Source organism: Lutra lutra, chromosome 12, assembly GCF_902655055.1.
Source record: "Lutra lutra chromosome 12, mLutLut1.2, whole genome shotgun sequence".
In the NCBI taxonomy this organism is placed as follows: domain Eukaryota; kingdom Metazoa; phylum Chordata; class Mammalia; order Carnivora; family Mustelidae; genus Lutra; species Lutra lutra.
This window is the reverse complement of record NC_062289.1, coordinates 45779651-45796016: the sequence shown is the minus strand read 5'-3', so window position 1 is coordinate 45796016 and position 16366 is coordinate 45779651. Positions and strand designations below refer to the sequence as shown.

General features: G+C 36.5%; 1 protein-coding gene across 1 annotated transcript in view; it reads left to right on the top strand.

The window, feature by feature from the left end:
• The window catches only part of TAF4B (TATA-box binding protein associated factor 4b), a 133869-nt gene that overhangs the window by 40325 nt on the left and 77178 nt on the right, over nucleotides 1-16366 (top strand). Inside the window, exons 8-9 of the mRNA XM_047698102.1 lie at nucleotides 3016-3151; nucleotides 3832-3937. Of these exons, the coding sequence (XP_047554058.1) occupies nucleotides 3016-3151; nucleotides 3832-3937 (242 nt within the window). The remainder of the gene's footprint in view (nucleotides 1-3015; nucleotides 3152-3831; nucleotides 3938-16366) is intronic.

The window sequence follows — 16366 nt, the reverse complement described above, 5'->3', positions numbered from 1 at the left end:
ACTTGCTCCACCACTTAACCATCCATGTGCCTCTCTATATTTTTAACTAGCATATTTGTCTTCCTCTGCATGTAAGATCTTGATCCCAGTTGGGCTGGAGGCGGAGTGAGGCACACCCAGGATCCCACAGTGGGCACTGAGGCACTGAGGCTTGCTTTACCCAGCTTATTCTTGCCAGGGCTGCACACTGGTGCTGAGATCTCATGGGGCCCACCCCTTTTCGCCCCATCCCCCACTCTTTATAGCTGAGGGTGCACACAGCCAGGCTGTGTCCACCTCCGGGGCAGGCCTTTGGGCTATTATTTGAGTACCTATCCAAATGGTATGAAGATTAACTCATAAACCCTTCACTAATATTTTATTACTATTTTTCACAATTAAAATACTGGAAAAGAATACTTAATAAAGGATATTAAGGAAGAAAATGTGAATAGGAAGGTAAGCCAGAATTGTTAGAGTGTTTCTGTTGAGTTTCAGTCTGAATGCATAAATGTGATTCTGAATGTATATTATTTTGTAGAATTTATTTTTTTCTAATAATATTCTCATCTTTAGTTATTGAAAATTCAACTTTATTATTTTTCTAATTATAAATGTAGCTTATGCTAATCATAAAAATCAAGTAATGTAGATACCTATAAAGTATATAATAAATACACAAACTAGAAACCAAAATTACCCTGCAGTAGAATCCTAGGAAATAATCAGTTTGTTTTTTAACTTACAGACCTTTCCCTATGCATACACATATAAAAAATTTTTTTTGAAGTACAGTTGATACACAGTATTAGTTTCTTCTTTTTTTTTTTTTTAAAGATTTTATTTATTTATTTGACAGACAGAGATCACAAGTAGGCAGAGAGGCAGGCAGAGAGAGAGGAGGAAGCAGGCTTCTGCCAAGCAGAGAGCCCAATGTGGGGCTCAGTCCCAGGACCCTGGGATCATGACCTGAGCCGAAGGCGGAGGCTTTAACCCACTGAGCCACCCAGGGGCCCCACAGTATTAGTTTCAACATACAACATAGTAATGTTCAACATTTAAATACATTAGGAAATGATTACTACACTAAACATAGGTATCATCTGTCATCACACAGAGTTATTAAAATATTATTAACTGTATTCTATTTCCTATATATTGTTTTTTTTTTAAGATTTTATTTATTTATTTGACAGAGAGAGATCACAAGTAGACAGAGAGGCAGGCAGAGAGAGAGAGAGGGAAGCAGGCTCCCTGCTGAGCAGAGAGCCCGATGCGGGACTCGATCCCAGGACCCTGAGATCATGACCTAAGCCGAAGGTAGCGGCTTAACCCACTGAGCCACCCAGGCGCCCTATATCCTATATATTGTATTCACATGTCTTATTTTATAACTGGAAGTTTGTGACTTTTTTCACTTAGTGTACTAGTATACTGTCTTAGGTCCATCCATGTTTTTGCAAATGGCAAGATTTTATTCTTTTTGTAGCTGAGTACTATTCCGTTGTATGTATACCATATCTTCTTTTATGTGTTCATCTATCAAAATGTTACTTTGTAGAGCATAAATCTGACCCCTAAAACTTTACAATGCAACTCAATTTATAATCTCAATTTACTGAAATACATTATTGTTTTCAAGAGTTCATTCTGTCCTTCAAGAGTTTCTTTTTAGGGGCACCTGGGTGGCTCAGTGGGTTAAACCTCTGCCTTCGGCTCGGGTCATGATCTCAGGGTCCTGGCGTCGAGCCCCACATCAGGCTCTGCTGAACGGGGAGTCTGCTTCCCTCTCTCTCTCTGCCTGCCTCTCTGCCTACTTGTGATCTCTCTTTAAAAAAAAAAAAAAAAAAAGTTTCTTTTTATAGAATGATGGCAGTTAAATTATTCCAACTTGTATTTCTTCTATATGGGCTTTAGTTCTCATGGGATTCTTTACTGGGGCATTTTGAGTTTCTTGTGAGTTAGTTTTGTTTACTAATACACACTAAATTTTGTATTTTATTTATAAAAAATTAAAGAACAGAATAAATCCTATCCCCAAAATTCAGTTCAGAAATCTTTCTCCTGAATTACTTATATTAGCCATATCTGAGTTTAAGGACTTTTAAGTAGTTCACTATCAACAGTGGACTTTTTCTTTTTTGAAGTGAAAAAATGAAGCTCTGCTATTTTGACTTTCCTTCTTTGTAGCTAAAAATAAGGCCCTACTATTATTTTAATTTCTCTTATTTTATCTCCGATCCTTGCCCTCTGGATTTCTTGAACTGTTCTCTTGGAGACTGCCCTAGAATTGTTTTTTTCCAGAGACTTGTAAGAAGCAGCTCATTAAATTTCTTATCTTTTAAAAATATATTTTGAAATATTTAGGGATAAAAAGATATACTGGGGATGTTTAAAAAAATAATTGAGGGTGGTGAGAAAATGAGTGGGAAAGGATAAAACAGGATTGGTAAAGAATTAATCATTGTTGGGGCGCCTGGGTGGCTCAGTGGGTTAAGCCTCTGCCTTCGGCTCAGGTCATGATCTCAGGGTCCTGGGACTGAGCCCCACATTGGGCTCTCTGCTTGGCAGAAGCCTGCTTCCTCCTCTCTCTCTGCCTGCCTCTCTGACTACTTGTGATCTCTTTCTCTCTCTCTGTCAAATGAATAAATAAAATATAAAAAAAAAGAATTAATCATTGTTGAAGCTGGGTAATAATGGAATAGGTGGTTTCATTTTATTTTTCTCTCTACTTGTGTATATATTTGAAAATTTCCATGTTAAAAAATGAAAACAGGACCCTAATGGAGGTTTAAGTTGGGCAGTATAGAATGCAAATTTAAATTCCACTCTAAAAATAAAATATATTGTGTGATAGTGAACAAGATAATTTTGTGATGTACAAATATAAATTTTAAGTAGACTTTTATTATGCTGATGTAAAGGTATATTTACAGTTAAGTGAGCACAGTCACTTCTACTATTACAGCTGAAAGCTTGTTCTTTTCTAAAGCAGGTTTAGTTGAATGACTGTATTAATAGTTCTCATTGTTTCAGGTAGTCCAGCAGCCTTCAGGAGGTGTTGCAAAACAAGTGACCACACTTTCCCATTCCTCAGCATTGACGATTCAGAAATCTGGACCGAAGAAGATGCCAGTGAGCACCGCAATACCTACCAGCCAGTTTCCTCCAGGTAGACCGCAATCCATCCCTGCCTCATCACACTGGGTTTGGAATATGATGGGATTTTGTATTCTCTTTTTTTTTTTATTGTTATATTAAGAGAAGATAGTCTTTTAAATAAGACCTAGGAGGGAGGGCTGAAAAATAAACATTTAGTATATTCTTTATACATACATAGCCCAGTTTTTAGGGATATGTGTTGCTTTAGAATAAAAGAAGCAGCTGCTCATGGTATTTTGGAATTAGAATAACCTGTTTGTAAGTAAAGCACTTTTTAACATAAAAATTGCTGTAACTTTATTTCTTTTTAGACTGTAATTTTTCTAAGTTTGAAATCATTCTTACACATAAAGGTTAGAGATTTCATCTATTTTTTAAATCTACAAATATAAATGATATATTATTAACATTTATCACCTGTCACTTTTTCTGCATGTTTTTATAATGCCAGTAATTCTGTAGACTGTTTGAAGACTATATAAAAAGAAATGGAGAGGTCTTGATTTTATAAGATGATTGCTTGTTCAGGGAATATATTCATTGTCATTTTTGAATTTAAACATAGTTCTAGGACAGCTTGAAATTTTCTTTGATTATTTTGTGTATACTAAAAGCTGTTATTCTGCATTTTTCCCAACATGGCATGATTTTTTAAAAAACTCATTTTTCTTTCTTCCTTTGTTTGTATAGCTTCCATTCTAAAGCAAATTACCCTGCCAGGAAATAAGATTCTGTCACTCCAAGCATCTCCTGTTCAGAACAATAAAGTAAAAGAAAATGGAACAACATCCTTCAGGTAAAGAAAATAAATAGTTAAAATTTGGTCTGGTTAAAGGAAATAGTTAAAATTTAATCTGGTTAAAAAAAGATGAAAGAATAATACTTATGAAGTAAATATATTGATGCCTTTAGAAGCTGACAATACTTTATTGAGTATAATTTATAAACAAGTGCACAAATCTTAAGTATATATTTCTGTGAATTTTGATAAGCATATATCCCTCTATAATGAAGATACTGAATATATCCTTCACCTTCATGCTCCTTTCAAATCAGTTACCTCTGGCGCCCCCTCCAGCAGCTGCTATTCTTACATCCGTCTCTATAGATCAATTTTGTCTATTCTTAAACTTCACATAAATGAAAAATTACATTAACCTTTTTGCATCTTTTTTTCACTCTGCATGTTTTTGAAATTCATTCATGTCATTTTGAATATTAGAAGAGTGTTCTTTTATATTGGTGAGAAGTAATCTTTGTATAAATGTAAATCTCTTTATCCTTTTTCCTGTTGATTGACATTGGGTCGTTTCTGCTTTTTGACGGTATTATGTAAAGCTGCTATAAACATTTATATATAGATTTTTATGTGAACATAGTTTTTCATTTCTCTGTAGTAAATATCTAGGAATATGACTGTTGGATCACTAGGAATGTGTTTAACAATTTAAGAAACTACCAGACTGTTTACCAAAGGAACTACAGTTTTGCATTTTTACCAGCAATGATAAGAGTTCATTTGCTCTTCAACTTTGTCAGCTCTTGGTATTGTCAGTTCTTTTGATTTTTACCATTCTAATAAGTATATTGTGGTTATTTTTGTGATTTTAATTTGCATTTTCCTAATGATTAAAGACGTTGAGCATCAGTTCTTGTATTTATTTGCTATCCATATACCTTCTTCGATGAAGTGTGTGTTCAAATTTTTTGCCCAGTTTTTCTTACTGAGTTATGTGTTTTCATATGGTTGAGTTTTTAGCATTTTTATGTACCCAAGATCCATGTCTTTTGCCATGGAGTGATTTGGGAAAAATTTCTTTGTAGCGTGTTATATCACTGTCTCACCAGTGTCTTTCACAGAGCGAACATTTAATTTTGCTAAAGTTCAGTTCATTGTTTTTCTTTGTAAATTATGCTTTTCATGTTTTATCCAAGAAATGTTTGTGCAACTCTAGCTTACAAAGATTATCTCCTGTGCTTTATTCTAGAAGCATTACAGTTTTTTTTTTTTAAAGATTTTATTTATTGATTTGACAGAGAGAGATCACAAGTAGACAGAGAGGCAGGCAGAGAGAGAGAGAGGGAAGCAGGCTCCCTGCCGAGCAGAGAGCCCGATGCGGGACTCGATCCCAGGACCCTGAGATCATGACCTGAGCCAAAGGCAGCGGCTTAACCCACTGAGCCACCCAGGCGCCCAAGAAGCATTACAGTTTTAAGTTTGTCCTTCTTGTATTGATATTCTTTAATTTCTGCCTATTACCTATACAAAAATCCACTTTCTTCTTCCTCAGCCTTTTCCCAGTTTTAGTTGTGTCATTTTTTTGTCACAATATAAAAACACTTGTACTTTAGTCTTTATTCCTCATCTCCACCAGTTTTTAGTTATTGGTCTACTTTTTATTTTTTTTTAAAAGATTTTATTTATTTATTTGACACAGAGAGAGATCATGAGTAGGCAGAGATGCAGGCAGAGAGAGAGAGAGAGAGAGGGAGAAGCAGGCTCCCTGCTGAGCAGAGAGCCAGATGTGGGGCTGGACCCTAGGACCCTGAGATCTTGACCTGAGCTTTAACCGACTGAGCTACCCAAGCGCCCCTGTACGTCTACTTTTATATTAAAATGATCATCTTCAGTCCTTTCTCTGAATTTTTCTTAGTTATCTCTTGGTTGGATGAAGTTCATCTACTCAAGAAAGGCTCTTTTGGTATAGAATATTCTAAATTCTTGTATGTTAAAAACTGTTTCAGTGTCCTCCATACTTGAAGGACACAGCTGGCTGGATTTGAAATTAACATTTTGTATTGCATTTTAAAAATGCTTCTCTACTATTGTCTTGATATTTATGTTTTATTTATTTATTTAGGCCTTGAGACTTTATTTATCTTTGAAATCTAATATTTTTATATTAGGATGTACAGTGAGACATTGACCATTCTGACTTCACTTTCCCAGGTTACCAATTGGCCCTTTTAATATGTGGATTCTGGTCTCTTAAAATGTCTGTGAAGTTTTCTTGGATTATGATTTGAAATATTAGTTCTAGTCCATTGTTTTATGTTTTACTCTCCATGGAATGCAGTAGTATGGATTTTATTCTTTTTACCTTCCTTACTTCCCATTATTTTGCTTCTGATCTTGTTTTATTTCTTTTATCTCCTTTTCATTTTCTTCATTGTTTTTACACCTTTCTTCAATGTGTCTTAATAGGGTTTTGGTTGCATCTATTGGCCTATGAAAAACCTCTTTGATTCTCTTGTCTGCAGCACTATATCAGTTTTTCCTTTCCCCATTTTCGTTCCCTACCCCTAAGCTTACACATGTAAGTCTGTGAGGTTTAATTAAATGTAGCTCATACTATGATCTACTAGGATATCTTTTTATTATTTTCTGATTTGGGATGTACTTAGTCTGTCTTCTGATAGAATATTTCATCCTTATGCCTGCCACTGCCGCCAATTCTCTGGCCTCTTTACAGCAGTTTTTCTTAGTCTGATTTTTCCACAGGCCTTAAGTCAGATGATGTAGGAGCACATAGGTGGGTCAGGGAGTGAGTGTGTGGGGAACTGATTGCCAGAGGACAAGAGAGGTTTCAGTGGGATTTGTTTTCCTCCCTCCCCCCCCCATTTATACTTATTTTGAAGTTTGGATATTCTTTGAGTTATGCTGACATTGTGGTTTTCCTTATTCTGTGTTGTTTTGGGAGGAAATGTTAGAAGATGGACATCTAGGAGGACATCATTGTTTTCTAATGCAGTGTGTTTAGTCTGTGTCAGTCAAGATACATAGACTATTTTCAACACCCCAAAAGCTTCCTGGTGCTCTTTCCTAGCCAGTCACCTTGTTACACTCCAACCAGCCACTGACTAGTTTCCTGTCATTGTAGTTTAGATTTGTATTTTTTATTTTAAGACATTTATTTTAAAGAAAGAGAGGGAGGGAGAGTGAGCTTGAGGGTAGTGGCAGAGGGAAAGAATCTCAAGCAGGCTCCCTGCTAAGTGGGGAGCCCAACATGGGGTTCAGTCCCGGAACCCCAAGATCATGATATGAGCCAAAACCAAGAGATGGATGCTTAACTGACTGAATCACCCAGGGGCTCATAGATTTATCTTTTTTATTTTTATTATTTTTTAAAAAAATATTGTTATTTTAGAGACGGAGAGTGTACACATAAGCAGGGGGAGGGGCAGAGAGATGGGGAGAAGCAGACCCCCTGCGGAGCAAGGAGCCCCATGCAGCCTTAATCCCAGGACACTGGGATCATGACCTGAGCAGAAAGCAGAAGCTTAATTGACTTAATTGACTAGGTGCCCCAGATTTGTCTTTTTTAAATGGTTGCCTTTTTAGAAGTTGTATGTTGATTTTGTAATTATTAATCAAGTTAACTCTACCATTACCAGAAATCATAAGTTCCATTTCTTTTTTAAGATATTATTGTTATTTGATGGAGGTATCTTTTTTTCTGGGCGGGGGGTGGGGTAGCAGCAGCGGGTGGAGAGAGAAAATCTTTAGCAGGCTCCACACCCCAGCACAGAGCCAAGGCAAGGAAGGGCTTGATATCACAACCTTGAGATCATGACATGAGCCAAAATCCAGAGTCTCAGGAGTGGATGCTTAACCAGCTGAGCTGGTAGAAGTATTTTATCTTCTGTGTTCTTACAATTAATCATGCTTATTTTAAAGTCCATGCCTAATATTGCTAATATCCATGTTAACTATAAGTCTCTCTTTTACCTGGCTTTTTTGTCCTGTTTCTTGGTCTCCACCTAGTAATTTTTTTTGAGTCAGTGTCAGATATGTTTAAAAAATAATTATAGGAGTTTTGGATTAGTTACCTCCAGAAAGAGAATTTACCCAATTTTCTGTTTGGCAGTAGAGGAGCAGATTGCCTCAATATAGTCAATAATTGAGCTGGTTCAAAAGCTAGGTTGTAATCTTTCCAAGATTCTGTGTCCCTTTGGTTCTCCTAGCTCCAGGATGTAGTCCCTTAAGAGTTTCAACTAAGAGTTAGGGTGCTTTTCTCTTTGTTGGACTCTAAACCCCAATTTTTATTTCCTCCATACTTCAAGAGTGCTTAAAATTCACCATGCTTTTGTTGTTATTGTAAACTGTCTTAATTCTTAATTTTTCCATTTTTAAAATAAATTTTGGAAAATATACATAAACAGAAAATTTACCATCTTAACCATTTTTAAGTGGCAGTAAGTACATTCATGTTGTTATACAACCATCATCACTATCTCCAGAACTCTTTTCATCTTATAAAATGAAACCACCTTTTAAACAATTAGTCCTCATTCTTCCCTTCCCCCCACCAGCCCCTGGCAACCAACATTCTACTTTTCTGTCTTTGTGATTTTGACTGCAACAGTCTCATGTAAGTGGAATTACACAGTATTTGTCTTTTTGTGACTGGCTTATTCCACTTAGAATAATGTCCTCAAGGATTCATCCATGTTGTAGCATAAGTCAGAATTTCCTTTGAATTACATTCTGTTGTTTATCCACTCATCTGTCAGTGGCAGTTGAGTGTCTTTCACATTTTAACTATTGTGAATGATGCTACTGTGAAACACGGACATACAAATCTTGAAGTCTGTTTTCAATTCTTTTGGTTATATATCCAGAAATGGAGTTATGGGATCATATGGTATTTATTTTTAATTTTTTGAGGATCTCTTATACTGTTTTCCACAGCAGTTGTACCATTTTACATTGCCATCAACAGTGCACAGGAGTTCAAATTTCTCCACATTCTTGCCAACAATTGTTATTTTCTGGTTTTGTTTTCTTTGGTAATAGTCTTCATAATAGATGTAAGGTGGTATTTCTTTGTGGTTTTGATTTGCATTTCCCTAATGATTAGTGATGTTGAGCATCTTTTCTTGTGCTTATTGGCCATTTGTATATCTTATTTGGATAACTTTCTAGTACTTGGCCCAAAATCAGATTTTTTTGTTATTGGGTTTTATATTCTGTATATTTCTCCCTTATTGGATGTATGATTTGTAAATATTTTTCTCTGTGGATTGCCTTTTTACTCTAAAGTTAATGTCTTTTGAAGCACAAAATTTGTGAAATCCAGTTTGTTTAATATTCTTTTGTTGCTTGTGCCTTTGGTGTTATATCCAAGAAATTATTGCCAAATCCGATGTCGTAAAGCTTTTGTCCTGTTTTCTTCTAAGAGTTTTATAGTTTTTGGTCCTATATTTTTTTATCCTTTCTGGTTATTCATCCTTTTTCAGTTAATTTTTGTATATGGAATTAGGTAAAGGTCCAGCATCACGCATTTTTATGTAGCTATCCAGTTTCTTCATCTCTATAGTATTGCTAAAAATAGTATTCTTACCCACTGAAAAGTCTTGGCACCCTTGTCAAAAATCATTTGACCATATATGTAAGGGTTTATTTATGTATTCTCTGTTCCGTTTCATTTGGTTATTTGTCAGTCTTTATGTTAGTACCACACTATCTTGATTTCTATAGCATAGTAGTAAATTTTGACATCAGGAAGTGGGTCTTCCATCTTTGTTCCTTTTCAAGATTGTTTGTCTATTCAGGGTTCGTTGAGTTCCATATGAATTGTAAGTTGGGTTTCTCTTTTTTTTTTTTTTTAATTTTTTTTTTTTTAAGATTTTATTTATTTATTTGACAGAGAGATCACAAGTAGGCAGAGAGTCAGGCAGAGAGAGAGGGGGAAGCAGGCTTTCTGCTCAGCAGGGATGCTGAGGCAGATGCAGGGCTGGATCCCAAGACCCCAAGATCACGACCCGAGCCGAAAGCAGAGGCTTAATCCACTGCGCCTAAGTTGGGTTTTTCTATTTCTGCAAAAAATGTCACTGGGATTTGATAGAGAATTGCATTACATCTGTAGATTATTCTGGGTAACATGTCATCTTAGTAATATTAAACCTTGCAGTCCATGAATATGGGGCGTTTCTATTCATTTATGTCTTTAATTTCTTTCAACGTTTTATAGTTTTCATTGTGCAAGGCTTTTGGCTTCTTGGTTAACTTCATTACTATTTATTTTTGTTGATGCTATTGTAAATGTAATTTCTTATTTCCTTCACAAATTGTCCATTGTTAATGTATAGAAATGTAACTGATTAAAAAAAAAATTTTTTTTTAAGATTTTATTTATTCGACAGAGAGAGACACAGCAAGAGAGGCAACACAAGCAGGGGGAGTTGGCAGGCAGAGGGAGAGGGAGAAGAGGCTTCCTGGTTGAGCAAGGAGCCTAATGTGGGGCTTGATCCCAGAACCCTGGGATCATGACCTGAGCCAAAGGCAGATGCTTAATGACTGAGCCACCCAGGTGCTCCCTGTAACTGATTTTTTAGTGTGTTGACTTTGTATCCTGCTACTTTGTTCAATGCATTTATTAATTCTAACTTTTTGTGAAATCTTTAGGGTTTTCTAACACATGGGATCATGTTGTCTGTGGGAATGGAGATAATTTTACTTCTTCCTTTCCAATTTGGATTCTCTTACTTCTTTTCTTGTGTAATTGCTTGGACTAGATCTTCCACTACCAGGTTGAATAGAAGAGGCCAAAGTTAACATCTGTATCTTGTTCTTGATCTTAGAGGAAAAGTTTTCAGTCTTTCATTATTGAATATGGTTTTCACTGTGTGTTTTTCATACATTTTTTTAAAAAGAGTTGATGTAGGGCGCCTGGGTGGCTCAGTGGGTTAAGCCGCTGCCTTCGGCTCAGGTCATGATCTCAGGGTCCTGGGATCGAGTCCCGCATCGGGCTCTCTGCTCGGCAGGGAGCCTGCTTCCCTCTCTCTCTCTCTCTCTCTCTGCCTGCCTCTCCGTCTACTTGTGATCTCACTCTGTCAAATAAATAAATAAAATCTTAAAAAAAAAAAAAAGAGTTGATGTATTTATTTGACAGAGATCACAGGTAGGCAAAGAGGCAGGCAGAGAGAGAGCGGGGGAAGCGGGCTCTCCGCTAAGCAGAGAGCCTCATTCGGGGCTTGATCCCAGGCCCCTGGGATCATGACCTGAGCCGAAGGCAGAGGCTTAACCCACTGAGCCACCCAGGTGCCCCTGTTTTTGAGCATCTTTATTATTTTTTTTTTTATTTTTTTTTTTTTTTAGATTTTATTTATTTATTTGACAGAGAGAGATCACAAGTAGGCAGAGAGGCAGGCAGAGAGAGAGAGAGGGAGAGGGAAGCAGGCTCCCCGCCGAGCAGAGAGCCCGATGTGGGACTCGATCCCAGGACCCTGAGATCATGACCTGAGCTGAAGGCAGCGGCCTAACCCACTGAGCCACCCAGGCGCCCCTTTGAGCATCTTTAAAACAGTTATTTTGAAGTCTTTGTCTAGTACGTCTATCTTGGGGTCTTTTTCAGGGATATTTCCTATGGATTATTTTTTCCTTTTAATTGGTCATACTTTCCTATTTCTTTGTATGTCTCACGATTTCTGTTGAAATTGGACATTTGAATCTAATAATGTAGTGTCCCTGGAAATTACCTTCTTCCCATTCCCTAGGGCTTGTTGCCTTTTGTCTTTTGTGTGTGTGTGTGTGTGTGTGTGTGTGTGTGTGTGTGTGTGTGTGTGTTTTGTTTTTGTTGTAGGATCAACTTAAGGTATAAACTTTAAATTTTAGGTTGTTTTAGCTTTTGACTTTTCCCTGGGCATATCTGGTGACTTTATTTCCCCTATGTATGCAGAAGCCTTTGAATGTCCTAATCTTTCATATCTGGCTTTCAAAAGAAGAAAATGAGGTTATGGGGGAAAATGGGACTGGCCCTTTAAATGCCTTAGAAGTCACTTTGGCTAGAGGATGAGGGCTTTGCAAACAGAGGGAGGAGTAGCAGCAACAATGGCCACCCACCTCATAGTCTGCACCTCTGAGATCAGAAGAAACAATCTGTGATCTGAGCACATATTCCTGATACTTGGAGGACAGTTTCTCCTCCCTGCCCCCGCCCTACCCTAGTTGCCACAAGTTGTGTGCAGACTGCTCTAATACATGTGCATTGCTGTTTGCACCAGGGCTGGAGCCTGGGGGATGGGTAGCCCTTGCCAAGTAACAGCTGAAATTGACCAAAACCCCAATTCTTACAAACCTTCCCCTGGAAGTTGGAAGCCTTCAAAAGATTCAAAAGTTCCAAAGTAGTTATACCAGACAGATTCCTGATGCTCTTCTGCCATCTCCCAGAATCCTCCTCAGAGCACTCTTCATAAACTTTTTGCAGAGCCTCAGTGTTCAGTGCTTTGAATGAAAAATCATCACACAATGTCAAGTCTGCTTCTTTGTGCCTCAGTTCTTTTATAGGATCATGGCCTTCACCCTGAATATTGGCAGCCTCAAAAACCTTGAACTCTGACTTTCTGTCTCTCCATCATCATGATATTGCCTAATGGTCTTTTGGCTTTTCTACTTCTTAGTGGCTACCCTCTCCATGGCTTTTTTTTTTCTTTTTTTGTTTTTTTAGATTTTATTTACTTATTTATTTTCCAGAGAGAGAGAGAGCGCGCACGAGAACGAGAGCACACAAGCAGGGGGAGCAGCAGGCAGAGGGAGAAGCAAGCTCCTTGCTGAGCTAGGAGCCCAGTGTGGGACTTGATCCCAGGACTCTGAGATCATGACCTAAGCCAAAGGCAGACCCTTAACCAACTAAACCACCCAGGTGTCCCCTCTTCATGGCTTCTTAGTGTCTTCTTCCACAGGAATTTGCACATGCCCAAAGGAAAACAACATAGAGAAAATTGGGTTTCTATTGGTGAGTTTCTTTTATCTTGGGACTGTGGCTCCTCAAAACCTGGTTTCCTTGGCATGTCTCTGCCTTCAAACAGACAAAAAAAAAAATGTCCTGGCTTTGTTAGTTTTTCTTAATCAACAATTGTCTGTTATAAGTGACAGTCTGTCACTAAGTAGAAATCCTAGTGTAATTCTTTATGCTTTTTCTGTAATGCCAGTATTTATTGGAGTTAGTGTTTTTAGTACATTTATGGTGTATTTTGATGAACAGAAGTTCTTCATTTCAAAGTAGTTGTATTTTTTTAAAAAGTAGTTGAATTTAGCAGTTTCTTTTATGAATTGCTTATATGAATATGCTCCTTGATATCATAAAGATAGCCTCCTTTACAGTGTTCTAAAAATTTTGAAATTTTACTTCTTATATTTAAATCTTGGTCAACAGGGTTCAATTTTGGTTTTGTTTTTTCTTATAATATATGATAGAGATCCTAATTCATTCTTTCCTATATGCATAATCATTTGTTCCAGCAGCATTAATGAAGACTCTGTCTTTCCTCAGGGATCTATAGCATCTCCTACATCACATCTAGAGTCTTTTCTAGGCTGTCTATTATTTTTAGTTAATCTTTTCCATCCCTATTTTGTCTTATTGGTTAATTTGTTCATTTCCAATAGCATGCTTCTCAGTTTACTATAGCTTCATAATAAATTTTGAATCTGTTAAGGCATCTCCTTTACCTTACTCCTTTATTTCTTCTCTGTTTTTAACTTACATACCCCACCCTTCCACTGTTGTTGGCTTTTCTTGAGTTTTTGCTGTTACATACAAATTTAAGTATTAGTTTAAATTCCACCAAAAATGTCTGCTGGAATTTGAATTGGCATAACATTGAGTCCATTTTCCTTAAGCTGATTTCTTTATAATTTTGAGCCTTCTATCTATAAATATAATTTATATCTTCATTTATGCATGCCTTCTTTAACATCTTTCAATAAAGTGAAATAATTTTATCTACACAGGTTGTACAGAATTTGTTGTATTTATATGTTGGATTTATTCCTAGGTACCTTTTTATTGCTATTATAAATATTTTTGGTAACTACCTATTCTGTTACTATGATATAGAAATGCACATTGCTTTTTTCTTTAATCTTATGCTAATTGGCTTATTAGGATCATATTTCTGATACTTTTAGATTACCTTAGGTTATTTATATAGATGATGTTAGGAGTGATAGAATTATGTAGAATTATAGGTTGACTTTTTTTTTTTTTTTTTTTTGGCTTTCAGCACTTTAAAAATATCATTCCATGGTTTTCTGGTATCCATGTATGTATTCATCTTCAAAAGTGAAACATATAAAGAAAAGTCACCCTGAGAGTTAAACTACAATGAAACAGCAGCACTTTTGAAACCTCAGTGACTTCAAACATTGGATGATCAAATATTCAATGTGAAAAATTATTATGAAATGGTTAGAAATAAAATGTGGAATCACAAAACTGAGCAGGGAACAATTTTCTGTTTAAAAAATGAATACAGTGGGGGCGCCTGCGTGGCTCAGTGGGTTAAGCCGCTGTCTTCAGCTCAGGTCATGATCTCAGGGTCCTGGGATCAAGCCCCGCATCAGGCTCTCTGCTCAGTGGGGAGCCTGCTTCCCTCCTCTCTGCCTCTGCCTGCTTGTGATCTCTGTCTCTCTCTCTCTCTCTCTCTGTCAAATAAATAAATAAAATCTTTTTAAAAAAATGAATACAGTGATTTGAATAAGGGACATTTAGAAGTGAAAACTGTAGGGCACCTGAGTGAGTTGAGCATCAGGCTCTTGATTTTGATTTAGGTCATGATGTCAGGGTCTTGAGATGAAGCAAGCCCTGCATCAGGTTCCATGCTGGGCATGGACCCTGCTTGGGATTCTCTCTTTCCCTCTCCTTTCGCCACTCCCAACCCCACCTTGTGCACACCAGCTCTCTCAAAAAAAAAAAAAAAAAAAAAAAAAAAAGGTAAGAAAATACAATTTCTGAGTTTAAAACCTAATTGGATGGGTAGATCAGATTAAACCTAAGGACCTAAACTGAGTTTGCTTTACTTTAGAGAGGATTTGTGACTTTTTTTCTCATGGGAACCAGGGGTGGTTATTGACTTGGGATCACTTTAGTACCTGTTATAGGGAAGCTGACTTAACCCAGCAGTCTCAGATACAATTTCTTCACTTTAACAGAGGTCCAGGCACTAGGGCCAGCCATAGGCATTTGCCCCTAAGGCTGCTAGCTCTACCTTTAGAGTGTGGTTATTGCTTATTTTTACTGACAACTTTTTTGACAACTTCTGTGCACCCAACACTGGAATGAAAATGTCTTAGGCTGATCTAGTTAGAATGTCGTGTAATTTTTCCTCAGTAAATCTAGTCCACTTTACTGCCTGAAGCAAAAATGCCACCACTAGTATTTTCTCTGGGAAATTTCTAGCATATTACTTTTGCTCATTTATCTGTTGAATGCTTATTGCTTTCCAGACATATATAGGAGAATAATTATTTGTTGTATATGTTATAAATATCTTTATCCCAATCTTTTAACTAATAACTTTGTTTTTAGAGTCTTTGTTTTAGAAGACTTTAAATCACAGTATTAGATTTATCGCTCTCATGCTTTATGACTTTTGAATTTCACTGTATTCTAAAAAATCATTCCTCATCCTGAGTCCATAATGATGTGCTTCCATATTTTCTTCCAAGATATCTATACACACACCTCTCACATACGTACATATACCTTTACATCTTCAGTAAATCTTTATTTTATTTTTGTAAATGTCTGTAGCAGAAATTACCTTTTTCCCAGTTGGAATGCGGGTCTCAACAGTATTTACTGAAGAATTCATTATCCTTTTTCTGATATGCCACCTTTATCTTATAGTAAATTATTATTTATACAATGGTACATTTCTAGAATTTCATTTTAGTGCTGTGTTTTTATTTCTGTGTTAATATTTTTGCACTTTCAATTATTGTACCTTCATTATTTATTTTTATATCTGGCAGAGCAAATCCTCTCTCTAATCCTTTTTTATCAAAAGTCTCCACTTTACCTTTGTTGTTCTACTGAACATGAATTTTAGAATGAGCAAGGCAGTTCTATGAAAATTTGGTCTTGAGGTTATGTGATTAGGTTAATTTGGGGGAGAATTAACTTTTTTATGATGTGAACCATCTTGAACCATAGTTGCATTTGTTAGAATTCAGTAATAGAATGTAGATAATAGAAATACTAAAAAAAAACGATGGCATACACAAGACAGAAGATTCTTTGACATTCTGGAAAATTAGAAGAGTAAGCAGATCATTGCAGGAATCACATTCTGTGGTGTAAGGGACCCAGCCTCTTCATTTGCTTTCTTTTTGTTCCTCAGACACATATTCATATTCTCACTGTACAGTTGTTTTTTTTTTTTTTTAAAGATTTTATTTATTTATTTGAGAGAGAGGCAGTGAGAGAGAGCATGAGCAAGG